The 21,465-nt window shown below is 43.0% G+C and overlaps 1 protein-coding gene across 1 annotated transcript; it reads left to right on the top strand.

Annotated features, from left to right (window-relative positions):
• The first annotated feature begins 4,834 nt into the window (after positions 1–4,834).
• LOC132157714 (uncharacterized) lies at positions 4,835–21,004 on the top strand. Its single transcript, XM_059567015.1, has 2 exons — positions 4,835–4,883; positions 18,932–21,004. The coding sequence occupies exon 2, from the start codon at positions 18,945–18,947 to the stop codon at positions 20,958–20,960; it is 2,016 nt and encodes a 671-aa protein (XP_059422998.1). The 5' UTR covers positions 4,835–4,883; positions 18,932–18,944; the 3' UTR covers positions 20,961–21,004.
• The last annotated feature ends 461 nt before the right edge of the window (positions 21,005–21,465 follow it).

Genomic DNA, 21,465 nt, shown 5'->3' with positions numbered 1-21,465 from the left:
TTCCTGCGCTCACTGATGGTGCGTCCAGCAATTAACCCTCTGGCTCATTATTCGAGGATTCCCATTATAAACAAGGTCAAAACTTTTCCAAACCTCAGACTTTGCTTTAGTTGCTGGTGCAACCAAAACGTAATTGTCAGAGGCAAGCCTCTGTTTCAACTACTCAGCATACATTTTCGCATCTTTCTGGCGCTAATCGAAACACATTACATGACTGCTCATTTACTGCACAAGCCCGAGCCCGTGTAAAATGATATAAATGAAGCCCGAATCGAAATGAAGTCCGATCGGGTCCCGTCGGGTTCAGGCAAAGATCTTAAGATCTATTTTCTATACTCGATTCTCGATTCAAGTCAATGAATATAGATTTAATACAAATACTATATGTATAAAAAAGAACAGTGAACAGTCCACAACACTATCGTCGTCGTCTTGCTTACGAAATCTAAAATGCTTCCATACCTCTGACTTTTTATCTGAAGGTGGCATTAACGTCGACAAAGCACCTGAAACCTTTTAAGCCAGTGGTTCTCAACCTTTTTTTCCAGCGGGCCGCATTATGGTCCAAGTACAAGTCTCGCGGGCCGCACGCACATTACGTCACCAATACAAACCAACCTGATTTATAATATTATAGCCTAAATATTGTCATATCTAATCGATTAGATTCATTGAAATAAATAAATAATTCTACTACACTTGACTCTGTCGGGAGCTGAACAATTTTGTGAAATTCGACTCGATGTAGTAACAGCACAATGAATTTGCGATTGTAAAGCCTGTGTTATACTTTCCGCATGAGCAATCCGGACGCAGACACGGTCAGCGCAGACGCAGAATTCTTCCATTTATACTTCCGAAAGCGCACGCTGATGGTCCGCTCTGCAACAAACATGTGAACTAATAATTGCCCAGAATCATTGCACATCGCTGTCTTTATATTCTTTATTGACGGATTGCACAGGTTGGATTGGCAATGAGCTTCTTCACACTGCCTGAACATGTGCAATTGTGCTTTTGAAGCCTACTGACCATGCGCACCTGTCAACGCGGTCGTCTGCTCAGAGCCTCGGCACACATTCTCCGATGGCATAAGACGCGCACGGGAGCATGACTTGACGCGCGACATTGCAGAAAATGTGCGTTTACAAATGTAGCCGGTTGATCCAAATATGGAAAGCACTTTCGAATTTAATAATATGAGGTTCTCTCCAGAGATGTTTTGCCACATTTCTTCAATTTAGGATGATTGCTGCGTAGTATATGGTGTTTCTATTTGCTTGAACTTCAAGTGAATTGCAAAAGTTTTGTGTGTGTGTGTGTGTGTGTGTGTGTTCAGCATATGTTGGGCCGCATTTGAATTCGTGACGGGGTACGGGTTGAGAACCACTGTTTTAAGCACTGAATGAATGAATGACGGGTTCGTTGGTAACATCACACAAGACCCATAAGAGGGTGACATCTAGTGGAGAAGATTTGTAATTAGATTAACAGCAATCTTGCGTTCAATGTCTGCGGAAATAAATATGGAAAAAAATCGATTCATGGCCTTTGAGAATCGATTTTGAATAGACCACATTTTAAAAAACGATTAATCGAAAAATAGATTTTTTTTTACCCAGCCCTACCGATTACCTTGTCTGGTCTCGTGGTGTCTTTGGGTAACTCCTCGAGGTTGTACGCTTAATAGGGGTGGTGTGAGACACGGGGGGAGGCCACCCCGGCCTGTGGCAATGGGTAGTCTAGGTTTTTTTAACCTGTCCTGGAGGCCCACTAGCACTGCAGATTTTGTGTATGAAGTATCTGAAAGCCATACTCAAGCAAAAGTACAGATATCTTGCCAGAAAATGACTTTGGTAGAAGTTGAAGTCATTATTTAGAATATGATTTGAGTAAAAATCTTAAAATATGTGATATACTGTACTTACAAAAAGTACTTACAATTTTTTTTAAATCTTAAATGTTCTTAAGTATTGAAAGTAAAAGTACAAGTAAATGCAAAATGGAAAAGCATGTACGTATAATATAAATGTTCATACACTGAACTATTTCTTCCTACTGGTATTTGAAATTTAAAACATGAAAAAAAATCGAAATGTGAATTTTAAGGGGTCATATGATGCTTTTTTTTAAAGATCATTATTTTGTGTATTTGGTGTAACAGAATATTTTGACATGCTTTAAAGTTGAAAAAACAAAAATTTTCAAATACTGTACATTATTGTATGTCCTCTATGCCCCGCCTCTCTCAGACACATAGTTTCCTACAAAGTCCCTCCGCAGTCTACTCTGATTGGCCAGCTGACCCAGTGCATTGTGATTGGCTGAAAAAATCTGCATACAGTCAATAGCAAATACTTAAACTAATAAAACATTCTTACAGTAGCTGATTCAGAAGCACCAGATTGTCGTAGCAAAGTCAGAATTACCTCCAATCCTAGGTTAACGAAACGTTCATCCATAAAATGCACTGCTGTTCTGTTGTAACTTGTAAGTAATCTTAAACAATCCTAAATGCATTTACTTTTGGAAGGCCAAATTAAGTGCTTTTGATTTCTCCTAGATACACACAGCATCTCCCTGACATGGCTGCTTCAACACTAACTGTGGTTACTGAAAACAGGCCTTCTTTCTTTGCGTGGACATTTAGGAGGCATTACAAAAATGTTTCCACATAGTGACATACAGTAGACATGTGGGGGCTTGTTTGAATGAGCCATTTTAGGGGGCATGGCAGAGTCTTAACTTTGATAAAGATTATCTCTTTTGATTTGAGACCTTAGTCTTTGCAACTTTACAGATCTTCTTCATACACCAAGAGCTCGTAACACTCCAAATAGAAAGGAAAACGATCCATTTCCTCCCAGACTTCATAGGCCATCATGTGCTTGTCCGGACAGACAACACATCGGTGGTCTCATACATCAACCAAAAGGGGGATCTGTGGTCGTGCCCACTTTGCAAACTGTCACACCAGATCCTCCTGTGGACGCAGGGGAATCTTCTCTCTGTAAGGGCAGTTAATATGTTTAGGTACCTCAATTGGGAACAGACATCCTGTCAAGGCAGGGGCTGATTCCTGGGGTTGTTGGGCAATTTGGAGCATTATTGGTCAGGTTCAAGCAGAACTGTTTGCATCTCAGGAGACCACCCACTGTTCTCTCTGGTTCTCCATCACACATCCAGCTAATTTGGGACTGGATGCCATTGTACAGATATGGCTGAAGCTCTGTCTGTATGCATTACCCCCTATTGATCTGCTCATAGGGGTTCTGGAAATAGTCTGTCAGGATGGGAACAATATACTGCTAGTAGTCTGGTTCTCAGACCTTGTGTCCCTCCTTAATGGGTCTCCATGAATCCCAGATTCCAATCAAGAGGTACCTTATGAGAGGTAAGCGACATGATTGTTCATCCTTGTCTGGAGTTGTGGAAACTGTGGGTATGGCCTCTAAGGGGGCACAACTCTGGGCTTCTGGTCTCTCAACAAAGGTTTTTGAGACCATTCTCCACTCCAGAGGTCCCTCCACAGGGAAACTATACTCCGTGAAGTGGAAGCTTTTCACTTCATGGTGTGGAGATCGTCAGCTGGATCCAGTTAACTTTTCAGCTGGTTCAGTGCTGCAGTTCCTGCAATAATTTTTCTCTAGTTATCAACCTTTCTCCTGCTTTGGTCTGCCCAAGGGAGGTCTCCCTGCAACCAAGCAGACGTAAAGCAAATGGATAGTTGAGGCTATCTCCCTAGCTTACTAGTCCTCTGTTCACCCCTCACCTTTGGGGGTCAGGGCCCACTCTACTCAAGGTATGGTAGCGTCTAAAGCCTTCCTATCTGGTGTTTCGTTATACAATTTTTGTGAGGCTGCAGATTGGTCTACCCTGCTCACCTTTGAGACAAATGGCATCAGACATAAACGGAGATAAATACTGGCCTCTTTTCAGAATTGTCATCAAATAGAGCTGAATGCTTGAGAATCAGATATATATTATGTGACTTCATATTCAAACAATCTATAATCTGGCCAATCAAGCCAAAAGTGTTACTGGCCACACTGTTGTTGAATTTTTTTCTTAATGCAAAGGAACAGAGACAGAAAGTCCTCAATGTTTTATTTATTTATTTTTTTATTTCTCGCAAGAAAGGTCAGCAGTCATACATGTTGGCTGCAGAGTGCGACAAAATAAGGAACACTTTGACTCAGTATTTATATTCCAATCAAACCAGAATGCTTCTGTCTCCACAAATCATAATGCATATCCAAATAGTGTCCATTTAAGGTATTTATATCCCTTAGATGTGTTTCTAAGTATTGAATGCAAATCATCTTGTTAGAAGCTAGGATGTAGAGTCTCTAAAGAAACTTTTCTTGCCTCACACTTGTCTGTACACACACACACACACACACGTATGTCATACATTTCTTGTTGTTCTTTTAGCACATCAGAATAACTCATTCTCATAAAGCATCATGATAAAGAATTCAGAAAGCTAAAAGACCACTATTTAGTAGAGCAAAACAAATAATAATACAAACCACCAAAAAAGAATGCTAAATTAAAAAAATATTCTAAATATTCTTTACAAAATGTTTTTTTTTTTCTTTTTTACAAAAAGATAATGTACAAGAAGTTGGAAATTACAGTTGGAAAACAGTGACATATGATATGATATTAACGGAATTTTCTCCTCACACCTTTACCCCCAGTGGTTTTCAAGAAGAGACAGAATATCTGAGTCAACATTTGTAGTTTCTCCTCCCCAAGTCATTCACATTCACCCCTTTCAGATGTATATAAAAACAGAAGCATCCATTCATTTCACCACTCTGCCATTCAACGAGATCTCAACTTGAGACTTGACGAAACTCTTCTCACTTTCCAACAAGGTAAGAATTTGATTAAATTACTTTTTATTATGAAACCTCAAATCAGGTCCCACTTTATATTCAAATTGGCATCTTTAACTACTATGTATTTGGTGGAATGGAATCTAATGGGTGAAATAATGTGTGTAGGTCTTTTACTTCTGCAAACTTCACTTACCTAACCCAATTTAAAATGATCATTACATTTAAACTGTATTTATTTTTAAAGACTGATCACAAATTTTGGTTAGATATTAATTTAGATATTTGATCATTCTGGACATCCCATACTTTCAATTACTCTTTAATTATGAACCCAGTATCACTTAGAGCCTCATGTGGCCATCACAGGTGTCACAGTCACAACCCGGTCAGTTCTAATTTTAGTCAGGGATTCAGTATGAACTAATATCGTAAAGTTGTCTATCACATGTTTAAATCACATGACTCATTCAAAAATTTTAGTTTTCTTATGCTGTGTTCACACCAAATGCGAATAGCGTCTGGCGCGAATGATTTCAATGTTAAGTCAATGCAAAGGCCCGTTTACGCGCGTCTGGAGGTCTCGCGGCGCGAAAGAGGCATTTAGCGCAGTTGCTAAGTCAGTGATAGACATAAATCAAAAGGTCCCCACACAATCTGTTAGCCCAAAAACAGTGCACGTACTTAAAATGTGTCTCTCCTCTCACTCAAACTGCGTCCTGTTGAGATTAATTATTTTTGCAACTGAATGAAACGTTGTCAAAAGTTAACAACCAGTCAGATTTTAAAGTGTATTACTTTACAATTTTATAGTATTAGAAATGAATCAGGTGTTTGGATGATTTGTAAATAACCTAGTTTAACAGTTTGGTCAAACCCATTTATCTAAACAAACAAAAAAGCATATGATTCTTAAAATTCCTGTGGTCATATAGGCCTATACATTGTGTACTTGGATTTATATAGCCTCTCTCTCTCTCTCTCTCTCTCTCTCTCTCTCTTTCTCTCTTTCTATATATATATATATATATATATATATATATATACGTACGTGTGTGTGTGTTTATATATGAAATAATTAATATGACATTTTGATATTTGCCATAACATTACTACATTATATTCTATGGGTTTAATGCATTTGCAGACAATGTAATTACATATAAATTTATTAAACCTCCAAATAAAAACCCATGACGTTATTAGAGCATTATTGTTATATCTTGCATCATTTACATCTATTTTTACATTTGTTGTTTATTTGAGGAGTTGTTACTTATTATTGCCATCATACCAACTGATAATTTATTGCAATGATTTTAAATTCAGTTGAGGTATCTATCTGACATATTATGACATAACATCGATGTTTTATATAAAGTCTTTAGGGCCATAGGCTATAATATGTTGTTTTTACATAAATTGCTCAGAGACCAACCACCTGGACAGAGGATATGTACAAATCATCCAAGCGGCCAATTCCTGGGGGGTGTTCCAGAAAGCAGGTTATGTGACTTACCCGGGTAAGTTTAGGAGTAAGTAAACGGATAACCTCTGCTTTCGGTTCCAAAAACGGAGGTAACTTTCAGGTTATGTAAGTAACCATAGCAACTGACTCTCTGAGGATAACCTGCTCCGGAGCAGGTTATGTTGCAGGGTTAGTTTGTTTCAGAGAGGTTTCCGAGCATGGCGTGCCCTTTTGATGAGGATCCTGTGGACGTAGAGGCACAGATTATACGGGTTTTTTTCGCCATGAGAGGGTGATAAGACCACGTATCGATGTATTTTCTTATTCTAACGAATATTTGCAGGAACGCTATCGTTTTTCTAGGGAGTCGTTAATTTATTTAATAAACCTACTAAAACCACACATCTCAAACGTGACAAACCGCCGGTCAGTGCTTAGCGCAGAATAAATTCTTTGTATTGCTCTGCGCTTTTTTGATACGGGGAGTTTTTCTCTATAATGTGGGCGATGCAGAGCATGTGGGAAAGACAACAGTGTGTAGAGCCGTTCGTACAGTATGTATGGCACTGAAACGGTTTCTACACGCTTTTGCACAGTCGCCTGGCCATAAACCTGTGCGCTTTATTAAAGAAGAATTCCACAAAGTGGCAGGTCATCTACTTCAATTAAATTACATTTCTTAAGTTTATTTTGACTTCACACACACGTAAAGGATACACAGACTTCTTAAATTTATAATTAATCTTAATTTCAGGGTTCCCAAACGTGATTGGGTGCATTGATGGCACCCACATTCCTATTAAAGCTCCATCTATCAATGAGGGAGACTATGTTAATAGGAAGTCTGTGCATATCATCAATGTGCTGGTAATAGCTATTTTGGCTCCTTAAGATTGGTCTTACAAATAATAAACGTATTGCTCTCCACCGGGGGTAATATGTGATGCAACCAACCTCATCACTAATGTTGAGGCAAAATGGCCTGGGTCTGTACATGATGCCAGAATATTTAGAGAGACATCTCTGTGCAACAATTTCAACAGGGTACGTTAAAGAAGAAAATCTGCCACATAGTAACATTATGTAAATAAGGACAACCAGGGACAAGTTCTTAAACTGCTAAGATTATGTGTAGAGGTAGATGGACCCTCATTTGCATGTACATCCCCAGCTATATTCTGTCACATTTTTCACTCCATCTAAAAAGCTATGCATTGTCCAGTATATGCATCATACCTCTGTGGGGCTCCCAGCATTTTCTAATTCAGTCACAGCAGATGTGGTCTCTTCATCATCATCATCCTAGAGTGGAAATATGCAAGGTTACTTTGTCTGGCAGACAAAGTGAAAGATCTAAAAGCAACTGGTTCTTAAAATGCATCACTAACAATTGTGACAGACTGTGTGGTTTCAGGAGGATCCAATAATACAATGTGTCAATTAGCAACTGCAAGAAGGAAAAAAAAGATACTCAATGTGTAAATTACTAAAGTATGTCAGACAGTGAATAAAGTCATTAGGAACAAGCAAGAAAAAAAAACAGATTACTGTACACAGCATATGCTGTAAAATAGAATATGTATGCATAATGCACAAGAGAAACAATGACTGAATTTGGGAAGCATTTAGCCTTCTTCCTAATGACAAGAGTTAATGATCGTTTTGTCCAAATGTATGACTAAATAATCATAAGTACTAATATGGTATACCTACATTGTACCAAGTCACTTGAGTTGTCGTGGGAGGTAGCGAATTATGACGAAGTGTCCTCTGAAATACCATCGACCACAAAGCAACCTTTATGAAGTGATAAAGCCAACTCCTCAGATGGGGTGAGAGGAGGTCCACCTAACTGGACCACCGCCAGTTAGACGGGCCTCAGCCTTCTTTCTATTAGCTATATAGGAAGAATACTGTAAAAGAAACTTAAGACATTGATCTTACAAAAGTTAAAATAAAATATTAACTTTTTGGAGAAAGTTTTTGTGTTTCATTTTGACTTGGGGAAAGTTATTTTTGGCTCCAAAAGGATTACACCTTATAAAACAAGAGGCTTAATATTTCTAGTCAATATAAATTGCACTGTATTCTTTAGAAACTGATGTAGAGAAAAGTAAATTCTTGTCGAGTCATGCCATATGCTTAAAGAAAATTTTTCAACTTTGCAAATTAACAAAAGAAAGGCAAGCATATTTAAAATGTAATAAAATAAATCATAAAAAAACGTACGCATTTACTTTTTTCAGTTATTTTACAGTTATTTTTTTCCAAGCCAATTGTTTTTCCTCGCATATGCAGCAGTATTTATTTATTTTTATTTTTTTTCATTATAATGGGCTTGAACTCCTCATAAGCCAACATTAAAACTTCTAACTCCGTTTCGGAGAAGTATGCGGCACGTGACATTTCACCCTTAGTTTCCATGGTGACTCCTGAATTCGGCGTTCCATTGAAAATGCCTTTATATGTTCGCCGTGTGCGCGCATTAACTCAAGGTTATTAGCAGTAGGTTGATTAAACTAACTCGACACTGGTGGAACCAACATACCCTGAGTAAGCAGGTTTTGGGTTAATCAACCCAGAGTTCAGGGTTTATCAGATGGTAAGTTAACCCAGCTTTCTGGAACACACCCCTTGTCATTTCTATTGAATTAGCTAAATATTATTCAACTGGAAAAAATTTTTACGATCCATCTTTGATGTATTAAGCAAGATATAACAATAAATGCTCTAATAGCATCCCTGTTTGGACATCCAATTGAAAATCCACTTAATATTAGCTATACATTCAATGGAACTCTTCTTTAAAACAGTGAATATACAGTTATATGATAGTTACATGTAATTACATTGTCTGCAAATCCATTAAACCATTAAATATAATTTAGTAATGTTATGGCAAATATGAAAATTTTATATTAATTAAATAATTAATTAAATGTCATATTTGGTCTCCAAATCTTAAGTACAGGTTTGGGGAATAGTGCATCTGATCCATATCTAAATAGTTAAATAGTTCTTATGTTTTAAATATGTCTATATATATATTTACAAATCATTCAAACACCTGATTAATTTCTAATACTATTAAATTGTAAAGTAATTACACTAATTACAAAAGGCTTTAATAAGCTCAAAAGTAAATTACTGTAATGACACAAAAACACAACATAAAAGATAACAATATTTCTGAAACCGTCAGCATCATCAGTGTGTAAGGCACAAGGTAAGAAAATGTGTTCTCATCTCATGCAGTTGGAACAGAAGGGGTTCATTCAAAATGCTGCTGCATATACTATGGGCTATTAAATAAATAATGTTAAATAAAGCTTGCATGCCAGCAGGAAACTTATAAGTCAAATACGCAAATGATTAGCTAGCCTATGTTTTGACGTCTCTATGGGGAAATAACCTGGGTAACATTTATTTTAACATAGTTTAAGTTATCAGTAGAATATAGACTATACATTAAATTATCAAATGGTCAGTAATACTGTATGTTCACACAATATGTTGTGACTGTTAGACGAAACGGGTATCCCTCGCTAATCATCCACCCTCAGATCCCATTGTGTGCCACTTGTGCCGCTTCTTGACATGGGTTTAACGACTCATAAAAATGATTTAGTACACTTTTATATTAATGGTAAGGTACTTTACAATCAGAATTGATTGGCAAGCAGCTGCAGTTACTTCTGCGGTATTGATTGCCATTGGTTAATGTTTTCAATAAAAAGCAACCTATCTACAATGAACACAGAGAGAGAGAGAGAGAGTTAGATACAAATAATTAATAATAATAATAATAATTATTATTATTAATTACATTTATATAGCGTTTTTCTAGGCACTCAAAGCGCTCTACATAGTCAGGGGGTATCTCCTCATCCACCACCAGTGTGCAGCATCCACCCGGATGATGAGACGGCAGCCATATTGCGCCAGAACACCCACCACACACCAGCTTACTAGTGGAGAGGAGACAGAGTGATGAAGCCAATCAGCAGATATGGGGATTGTTAGGAGGCCATGATGGTCAGAGGCCAATGGGCGAATTTGGCCAGGATGCCGAGGTCACACCTCTACTCTTTTCGAAAGACATCCTGGGATTTTTACTGACCACAGAGAGTCAGGACCTCGGTTTAACGTCTCATCCGAAGGACGGTGCTTGTTGACAGTATAGTGTCCCCATCACTACACTGGGGACGCTAGGACCCACACCACAGGGTGAGCACCCCTGCTGGCCTCACTAGCACCTCTTCCAGCAGCAACCTAGTTTTCTCAGGAGGTCTCCCATCCAGGTACTGACCAGGCTCAGCCCTGCTTTGCTTCAGTGGGAAACCGGTCTTGGGCTCCAGGGTGATATGGCTGCCAAATATGCTGGGGAAGCAAAGTTAAAAAGGGCACCAAGCTTCTCGTCAGAGGAACTTGAAGTTTTGCTGGACCTTGCCACCAGGTCAGAGATCACACCCCCAGGGGCGTCGGACTGGGGGTAAAACCAGTACTGATTATCAGGGCCTCAAAGGAAGAGAGGGCACCTTGAAAAGTCTGGAATATATATTTTCAAGGGTGGGGGGCCCATTAAGGACTGCCTATGCATAGGGCCCGGGATCTTGTGCAGCGCCCCTGCACACCCCTATGGTCCACTATAACCTGCACGTTTATGGCCGCTTATCCCTTTCGCGATAAGTAGCCTACATCTGATCAATCACTGATGAATTGGTGATAGGGATGAGTGTGCCATCCACCAGGATGTAATCCCCGGCATGGCGCAGAAGGGCGTTGGTGACAATGTGGACGCATCTCCACACCGAGGTCTTGATTACGCCATAGCCCTCTCCCACGACCTCGATGAATCTCTCTGTAGCAAAACAAAAAACAAAGAAAAGAAAAACGTAGCGCTGCAAGCAGCTGGACTTCAGGGCTTAAAGCTAAATTCCGCCGCGGTTACCCTGGCAAGCGCAGGTCTGAGAAGGTCCAGCAGCTCCATAATGAGCTGTCTTGGGAGGCGAATTTTTTTTAATATAGCCACGTCAGGCAAAATGTCAAAAGGGCTTAAGTTTTGCTGAATAAAAAAATTGACATGGACTAAACGGCTCCGCGTCCGGCTCCGTCTTTGATTCAATACAAGGACACGTTGGATCGCTGCCATAGTTGGTCGCTTACTGGACACCACCATGCATACCCATTTATAGATCTTAGCCATTCAGAGCCAAATTGTTTGCCAGATTTTAATTATCAAAAGTGATTGCCAATTCGCTTTAATTACATTATGAAAAAGCCTAGTTTAATTACCACCATATTAGTTCTGATACCACATAAAGTTAACTTCATAAATAGGCCTGTATCCATTGCGAACATAATTTATTATTAGTCTTAAAATGTCCATAACATAAAATCAATGTTGAGCCACAACATTGTCAACATACCATAGTTTGACTTGTACTGCGCTGCACTGATTTCTAAAGACTGCTGCACAGTGGCGGTGACTAGAGTCTTGAGCTCAAACAACGCTTAGAGAGAGTTTACGATTGGGCAAAAATTATCATCACCTGTTTCTTGTTCCAGTAATTGGCGTGGAGAGAGTATAAAACGTACTCAGTTACTAACGTAACCTCGGTTCTCTCTAGAAGAGGGAACGAGTACTGCGTCTTAGCTAAGACGCTACGGGAAAAGTCTCTTTTCACGAAATACTGAAGCAAAAAATTATCCTTAATTTTTAATTTTTGTAAAGCGCATTTGCAGCAGTACACAGCCATAGGCGAGATGGCTCGCTCGCTCATTGGCTGCTCTGCAGCAAGTGCACAGCCTATTGAGCACAGTCTGATGCAATATCAGACCAATAAGGGCGCTTCGCGCCCATCACGCCACTTCCCGCCGAAACGGGTGTGGCCCAACCCTATAAAAGGAACTCGAAAAGGCTGACTCACCTGATATATTTCATCGCCGAAGCGAACTAGAGTGAATCGTACGCACGGCAGAGAACGCAGTACTCGTTCCCTCTTCTAGAGAGAACCAAGGTTACGTTAGTAACCGAGTACGTTCTCTTACGAGAGTTCTCTCGTACTGCGTCTTAGCTAAGACGCTACGGGAACCCCATGTAAAACGCCGTGCGCGCAGGGATCACACACCAATAAACCTGAAGCAACACCCAGGATTTACAGTGCACAGTCACCCGAGGGACTCACAGAGAGTCCAGGACAGGAGAGGGGGGGAACCCTCCGTCCCATATCTAGCAGCACCCGTAGGTGTGGCAATACAACATCACACAGTCGAGGCAAGGCCTGACCAATGTGGCAATGCGGGTCTTACACAATACTGCCCATATAACAGCCGGCAGCGCATAACGCTCACGAACTCAGAATTCCCGTCAGGGCCCTGATTCGGCTATACTGACAGCAGCCTTGCTTGCAAGGCGGAAACCTCCAGGTTACAGAACCTGATAAATGTAGACGGCGAGGCCCAACCTGCCGCCATACATATATCCTGCAAGGAGATCCCAGTAGACCACGCCCACGACGAGGCGACGCCCCTCGTGGAGTGTGCTCTGACGCCCGGTGGGCACTGAAGGCCCCTGGAAGCGTAAGCTAACGCTATGGCGTCAACTATCCATCTGGATAGAGTCTGTCTCGAAACAGCCATCCCCTTGGAACGTCCACTGAACGAGCCAAACAGCTGCTCAGTCTGTCGAAAGACAGCGGAGCGAGACACATAATCTCTTAAAACCCTAACAGGGCAAAGAAGACTCAAGTCTCCATCCTCTCCTAACACCGACAGGGCAGACAGGGCAATAACCTGAGCCCGAAACGGCGTGTTGAGGGACTTAACATAACTGTGCCTAGGTTTGAGTATGACCCTTGAGTCATTTGGCCCAAACTCCAAGCACGACTGGCTCACCGAGAGCGCGTGCAGGTCACCCACAAGCTTCACTGAAGCGAGAGCCAACAAGAATACCGTCTTGAACGACAGATGCTGGAGGCTAATCGATTGGATAGGCTCAAAAGGGAGACCCCTCATGGCCTCCAAAACCGCCGCAAGGTCCCATATAGGGACTGACGGAGGTCTGGGAGGATTCAGCCTCCTAGCTCCTCTAAGGAAGCGGATGACCAAATCGTTCCTTCCTATTGACTGACCGAGCGCTGTTTCAGAAAATGCCGCGATGGCCGCCACATAAACTTTGAGCGTGGATGGGGCCCTGCCCTTATCCAACAGCTCCTGTAGGAAGGAGAGAACCTCCGTCACCTCACAACTAAGGGGTGAACATCCCCGAGCTGTACACCAGCTGGAGAACACCGACCACTTTGAGGCATACAGCCGTCGTGTCGACGGAGCTCTAGCCTGAGTGATGGTATTTAGCACTCCCACTGAGAGATCAGCGGGTAACCGTTGAGCGCCCACACATGGAGGGACCACAACTCCGGTTGAGGGTGCCAAATCGAGCCCCTGGCCTGCGAGAGGAGGTCCCCCCTCAACGGCATTGGCCACGGGGCGATGTCTGCTAACCGCATCAAATCTGGGAACCATGGTTGGTTCTTCCAAAAAGGTGCTACAAGCAGTATTGAACATCTCGTTTCTCTCACCCGTTCTATCACCTGCGGAAGGAGGGAGACGGGAGGGAAAGCATAAAGCTGCCAGCACGGCCATCTCCGTGACAGCGCGCTTTCGTTCTTGGAAAAGAACACGGGGCAGTGAGCGTTTTCGTGGGAGGCGAAGAGGTCCACCTCCGCCCTGCCCAATCTCTCCCACAACAGCCGGACTGTTTGCGGGTGTAGAGACCATTCGCCCGTGGGACTGTTGTTTCTGGACATTCTGTCTGGACCCAGATTCTGTAGCCCAGGCACATGAACTGCCCTCAGCGAGCGCAAGTTGCGCTGAGCCCAAACCAGGAGGCATTCCGTCAGCCTGTACAGGTTTCGGGACCCGAGACCGCCCTGGCGATTTATGTAGGACACCACAGACATGTTGTCCGAACGGACTAAGTCGTGGCGGCCCTTGATTCGGGGACAAAAGCGCGTCAGCGCGTTCTCCACTGGCAGCATTTCCAGACAGTTGATATGTTGGAGCTTTTCCCGTTCTGACCACAGGCCAAATGACAGTCTGCCCTCGAGCAGCGCTCCCCATCCTGAAGTGGAGGCGTCCGTCGACACCATCTTCACTTTCGAGGAAAGTCCCCAGGTTTACACCTGATTGGTACCAGTCGTTTGCTGTCCAGGGTTTCAGGGCTGTGAGTCCAGAGCTAAACCCAAAAACAGTATCGTCTGACTGGTGTTCAGCGAACTCTTCACCCAGTTGACACTGAGACCGAGTTTCTCGAGGTGATCGAGTAAAACGGCCCTGAGCTCCACGAGCTCCGCTCGTGATTGAGCCAGAGTCAGCCAGTCGTCCAAATAGTTCAGCACTCGCATGCCTCTGAGTCTGAGAGGAGCGAGCGCTGCGTCCATGCACCTCGTAAACGTACGAGGAGCTACGGACAAGCCGAATGGCAGGACTGTAAACTGGTATGCCTGGGCCTCGAAGGCGAACCTCAGATATCGCCTGTGATTTGACGTTATCTGTATTCGAAAATACGCGTCCTTCAGATCTATTGACATGAACCAGTCTCCTCTGCGAAAATGCGCGAGGAGCTTCCTGGTCGTAAGCATTCTGAAACTGCGTTTCACCAATGCCCTGTTCAGCTGTCTTAGATACAGTATGGGCCTGAGACCCCCGTCTCTCTTGGGCACCAGAAAGTATCTGCTGTACAGCCCCCCCTCGCTTTGAGCTTGAGACACAGGCTCTACAGCCCCTTTGCTCAACAGTTTTGATATTTTGGCCCGAAGTATGTGTGCTACTTCTGTTTTGACCGTGGTTTCGATGCGCGCTAAAAAGCACGGAGGGCGTCGAAAAAACTGTAGCGAGTAGCCTCTCTTTGTAATGCCTAGCACCCAATCCGAAACCCCTGGAAGCGCTGGCCATGCATCTGCATGAATGGCTAAGGGCCGGATGCGAAGCACGCTCTGTTGACTGGGCAACGGCGGCGCTTCGGTGTGCTGTAACATGGGCGTTACGCCTGTAGCATTTGAGGCGGGGAGCGCGCTGATCACAGCGGGCAGATCGCTCCTCCTCGACCCCGTCCCGGCGCTTAACCAATTGAGGGAGGGCTGAGCGGGTCCCATGAGACTCGTGATGTCTGCGAGTAACTGTGGGCTGCAAGTGTGCACATTTACTGCTTTCGACACGCTGTCTGCCTGGGCAGAGCGTACGTGCACGGGTTTTGTTTTTACAGAAACCACGCGCCGTGTGTGACATAGTGTTTGTGGGCACTGACGAGTGGGCACGTTTACTATGTGGTGCGCGTGACCGATCTGAGTCGAACTTATAGGCGCGAGCCCTGTGTGCAGGGCTGTGCTTACATGTGGAGATGGGCACTGAGGAGTGGGCATCGTCACTACATTTATAGCACCATCGGCCGTGGCCGGACGAACGTGCACGGGTTTCGTTTTTACAGAAACCACATGACGCGTGTGACATAGTGATTGTGGGCACTGAGGAGTGGGCACGTTTACTATGCAGTGCGCGCGATCGACTAGAGTCGCTTTTATGGGCGCGAGCCCTGTGTGAAGGGCTGTGCTTATATGTGGAGATGGGCACTGAGCAGTGGGCATCGTCACTACACTTATAGCACCATCGGCCGTGGCCGGGACACCAGAAATTACACCTCTTTCGGGAAATATCTGGGTAGCCGTGATAACGGTTTTTGTGTGCAGGCAAGCGGGCAACCATACAGGCTTGCGCATTGCAAAAGACGCTGAAACAGTCACAATCCCAGGAACTGAAACAGCGGCGCGCTTAGGTGAGAGTTCGGCCGCGGCGACTCGTACACCGGCGCTTTCCTAAGATGGCTTCGGGGCTCCCGGCCTCACCGTAATCCTCTGCCGCGGGGCGACGGCCGGTAGAGCGAGAACGGGGGTCTCGAGCTGCGTTGTTGAAGCTGTTGTGATAACGGCTTTTGTGTGCAGGCAAGCGGGCAACTGTGCAGGCTTGCGCGTTCCAGAAAACGCTGAGACAGTCACAATTCCTGGAACTGAAACAGCTGCGCGCTTGGGTGAGAGCTCAGCCACAGCGGAACTCGTACACAGGCGCTTCGATGAAGCAGCCATCGTGTGTAGTGCAGACGCAGCCTGCTCAGCAGCAGAAAAGATTCGCGCGAGCAGAGGTGACGTCATGCAGCAGGCTTTAGATGGCAACACCGCTTCCGTCCGCCGTCCAGCAGAGGGCGGACAAAGGTGCGCCGCTATCGCCTGTTCCACCGGGGGAATTGACTGGTAGTTCCTGTTTTTAGCATCATCCAGTGTGGAAAATGCTAGTGAGACAGACGAACGAGTTCGCGCTGAATATGGAGCATTCCAAGCCTTTGCCACCTCTTCGTGAAGCTCAGGAAGAAATGAGGCGGGCTTTGAGAAGTACGCTCATCCGAAAGGAAACTACCATCCAGCCGGGAATGAGAGGGGGGGGGCTCTAGGGCAGACCACTCGAGGCCGAGACTCGTCGCGGCCAGCGTGAGCACTCGCCTCGGCTCCTTCTCGATGTCAGTTCGTTTGCTGGGCTTCTGAGCAGAAGGCGCGAGATCCTCGGAGCTTGCCCAGCCCTCACTGCCCGAAGCTAGCAGAGAGCGCGTGTCCTCTTCCCCCGACGCGGCCCTGAAATCGACCTCCTTGGACGACGCGGCGGCAAACAGCGGGCGCTGCCCATCGGGAAGCGATGCAGGGGAGGCCGGTGAAGCAGGGCAAACCGGCGAGCTCGGTTGAGCTGAAGACGGTTCCGGAATCCGCTGGAAGCGGCGCTTTTACGGCGCCTCAGCACAGCGGAGAATGCAGGCTCAGAGGAAAAGGCCAAGCGAGTCCTCAGAGTCACCATGGCAACAGCTCGCAGTGAGGGCATCCGCCGTCAGCGAGCGCGAGCGCTGCATGATCTTCACCCAGGCAGGAGACACAGATGACGTACCGGTCTCCCTCGCTGAGTGGGGCTCTGACGAGCCGCAGGAAGGCATCTTAAAAAAAAATGCAAGCTCTTTTACGAGTGTGTGGCAGGGCGAACACACACACACGCATAAAGAACAGTTGGATATAACAGAATTGAAAGGATATGTGCGCCGGAGAGCGCAGCAGGAACGGCCGTGGAAGGCGGCGAAGGCCAGCAGCTTCAGAATTGGCTCGTCCCGCTGAGATGCCTATCAGACGGCGCTTGCTTCCTTCGTGATCCAGCGATGCGTGAGCTTCGCTGAAGAGATGAAAAATCAGTTGAGTCAGCCTTTTCGAGCTCCTTTTATAGGGTTGGGCCACACCCGTTTCGGCGGGAAGTGGCGTGATGGGCGCGAAGACCCTTATTGGTCTGATATTGCATCAGCCTGCGCTCGATAGGCTGTGCACTTGCTGCAGAGCAGCCAATGAGCGAGCGAGCCGTCTCGCCTATGGCTGTGTACTGCTGCAAATGCGCTTTACAAAAATTCAAAATTAAGGATAATTTTTTGCTTCAGTATTTCGTGAAAAGAGACTTTTCCCGTAGCGTCTTAGCTAAGACGCAGTACGAGAGAACTCTCGTAAGAGAACGCCAGGAGAGACGGAAGCAAGCGAGAGAGAGACGAACTACTGACCCGAGCCGGAAACAGAAACCGAAAGTGTTGTGTGAACGTGTCAGAGTAAAAGTCACCATTGGGTGTTTGTGAACTTTTTTTATTTTCGTTTAATAAATTCGTCAGCAGTCCAGCCGACCCCTTTGTCCTCTTCCTTTCCTCCCACGAACATACTACAATATATATATATATATATATTATTTAGTACTTAAGATAATCTTAAGAACATAATTGTCCTCAACAGTGCTGTTTTGGGACACCATGAATATGAACTAAAATGTGCTTCTAACATACTTTCTCTGTAAAAAAATAATAATAATAAAGAAATAAAGAATTTTTTTTTATGCTAAAACTATTCTTACTGTTAAACTGTGAATTTTGTTACACATCAAAACACAATGAATAATCATATCATGTGCAATTAGTGCATTTATATTAGCCTAAGCACAGTAACTTATAGGTGTCACAGTTACTGTGTTGTTAAAGACACACAAAGGCAACAGTGAATATAAACAGTCTGTCATTTCTCATCCGCGAACTTTTTTTTTTTTTTTACAAAAACACACCAGTTCATGTCTGAAAGACTTTATTAACCCCTGTGAGTAAAATTACATGGATAATTTTCTTTTCTGGGTGAAATATCCCATTAAGTCTCTTCAATGCTGCATTTATTTGATAAAAATACATTAAGAACACTAATATTGTGAAATATTATTGCAATTTATTATTTTTTATATATCCTTTAAACTTAAAAGAATACTTATCAAAATAAAAACCTTTTGTAATAATCTAATTCTTTAGGATCACTTTTTTTTTTATCAATTTAACATATCTTTGCTGAAGAAAAGCATAATTTTCTTAGGATTCTGTCCATTAGTATTCTTCAAACTAAGAGAAAAAAAAAGGAAAAAGAAAAGAAAAAAAAAAAACACACATGTATACTGTATATGTCTCATAATAGTTGTTGTGATGAATATAGCATTGTGAATTAATCTTTGTTTTGAACAGGAACATAGAAGTCATGAATTCTGCAATCTCGAAATCTACTCAAAACCTTACCACTGCTGAGGACATGAGGAACCATACCAAACTTATAATGCAGCCTTATGCCAACTGGGAAGAGTATCTGACTCCAGCACCTCTATCCATAGCCATCCTGGGAGAGTTGGTATTCATCTCGTCCTCAACAGATTTCTCTATCAATAAAAATCAACCTAAAGATGGCTATAAATTCATCAAATACCCTGATTCCTTTCGTGCTTGCCTCATGCAAGTGTGTAACTCTGGCTGGTGGGCATTTAATGAAGCTCATACGAGCATGGATCAGATTCGCCTCCATACTGCCCAAATTCCAGATTACATGAAAACTGCTGTGAAGATTCTGTTCCAAGGCAATGATGAAGTTGTCAAAGCTCATCTTCCTGATCAACTGAAAAATATCCAAGATATTGCAGATGAATGTCTTGAGTTGTCTGGTGCAACTGAAAAGCGCTTCACTGATGTCATCAAAATCATTCAAGAGCTGCTAGAAGCATGTGTGAATGCAGAGCATTTTTATGGGGAGGAGATGGCAGAAATGAAAAAGAAAATAAAAGAGAGCAAATTGAGGGAGCAGTCAGCTCAAGAGACCAAAAAAAGGACTGAGAAGGCAATGAGTGCCATGAAGAAGGTACTGGAAGAAGCTCAAGAGAGCTACAATAAAGCTTTGGATTCGCTCCCTAATGGATGGGAAATGATTGGCATGGATTTAGTAGGTGGAATAACACAGAGCATTACTGGCATGATTACTGGAATAGCATCTGTTTTCACTCAACCAGTGAAAGGTGAAAGAGATGTGGTAGCTGAAATACCGGTGTATAGTAAGTCTGCTGAAATTTTATCTTTGGCACAGAAAATCCAGGAAGAAATGAATGTTAAGGATGATATCATTGACTGGAAAAAAATATACGATCAGAAGAGCAAAACTACAAATACTGATTTTATTGCAGAACAGTTCAAAAGAATCAATGACACTTTAAAGGGAATCTCTGACTGCCCGGCAAAGAAACAAGTTCTGAAGTTATGTCAAGATGGCATAGAAATATGTGAACAGCTTGCAAAATATGCACCAGATGGCAAATGTGACAAAGACAAAAGCACCAAGTTAATAAAAAGAGTCTTGGATCTGATCAAGTCAGCCCATGGTTTTGATTGCAAAAGTAAAGACAAAACAAATTCTCCAGCCATTACTTCAAATCCACCAATGATGCATAAAGAGCAAACAAAGTCAGAGAACATGAGTCCTTCTGCGAGGGCCACAGAAAATGCAAGATTCTCCATAGAGCAGAACCGAACTCAGCTGAACAAGACAAGAGAGACTTATGACAAGTATGTGGAGAACTTTGAGAAGAATCAGAAAGAACTAACTGAAATCCTGGTCACTATGAGAAATTGTGAACTGAAAGAGATTGACTTCAATACTACCGTACAGATGCTGGTCAAAGGAATGGATGCCATGGGGAGAGTGAAGGAACAATGGGAGAAGATGGTTCGCTTCTTTCAGATGGTTTCCAACATTATGAAAACCAGCCTGAGCAAAACTCTCACAAACTTTGTCTCAACATCAGAGAAAACACAAGCGCTGACCTACAATGCAAAGCTCTTCTCAAAAGATCTGCTGTACACTCAAGCCTTCCAAGCCAGTAACATTGCTAGTCTGGTCCATATGATCTCTGCAACATACACAGATGTTTCCAGCAAGTACCTGATGGACCGCGTCAGTTCACTGGGCAAACTAATGGCCATGGATACAAGTAAGCCAGAATTCGAGCATGAGCGAAAACTGCTCCAGAGGGGCTGTGATGAGGCACAGAAAGGCATCTTAATGCTTGTCATGAAGAATAAAAATGAGTATGACAAGAAGAGCATCGCAAGACTAGAAAAGATCGATCGAGAGTTGCTCGCAATTCTACCTGCTGCTCCTCCAGAAGAAATCAGAAGTATTCAAGAGGCTGTTCAAGCTGGATTCAAAGAGGAAGAAGAAGCAGCATATATCTGAGGGAATGCATTAAGATGTGTTTTTTCTAGTTTTACATTGGTAAGCACCAGATGATAATATAATTCATATTGAAGCTTTGTTTTTCTTTAACATGTAGTCATGATAGATCACTTTAGACAATTACGTTATTTGACATTGTTTTTTTGGAATTCAAAATTGTATATGAATTTGACAATCATCGGACAGACATTGTCTGTGTGATAGTTTTGTCTGTTCAAATGGTTTAGGATTTCTGGATTTAAATAACTGTGTATATTTCTTTTCAGAAAATGCCTCTTCTTTCCAACAACCATTCCTGTCATCGGTCAACATCTGCAGAATTATTATTATTATTATTTTTACCAGAGATTAATTATGGAAAATCCGAGAACATCTTTTTAAGTATATGAGTTGTAGTGGGATTTTAAGAGTGTATTTCTATTGAGGCATATGCTCTAGGCAAATATTACAGGAGAGAACAATTATTATTTTAGTCCTACTTTAAAGTATTAGTTCACTTCCAGAA

This window comes from Carassius carassius, chromosome 15 (assembly GCF_963082965.1).
Source record: "Carassius carassius chromosome 15, fCarCar2.1, whole genome shotgun sequence".
Taxonomy (NCBI): domain Eukaryota; kingdom Metazoa; phylum Chordata; class Actinopteri; order Cypriniformes; family Cyprinidae; genus Carassius; species Carassius carassius.
Note: the sequence above shows the minus strand (reverse complement) of the source record. Positions and strands in the feature narration are given on the sequence as shown.

What these genes read in the sequence shown, in the direction of transcription:
- LOC132157714 (XM_059567015.1), top strand. Translation starts at nt 18,945, where the DNA reads ATGAATTCTGCAATCTCGAAATCTACTCAAAACCTTACCACTGCTGAG.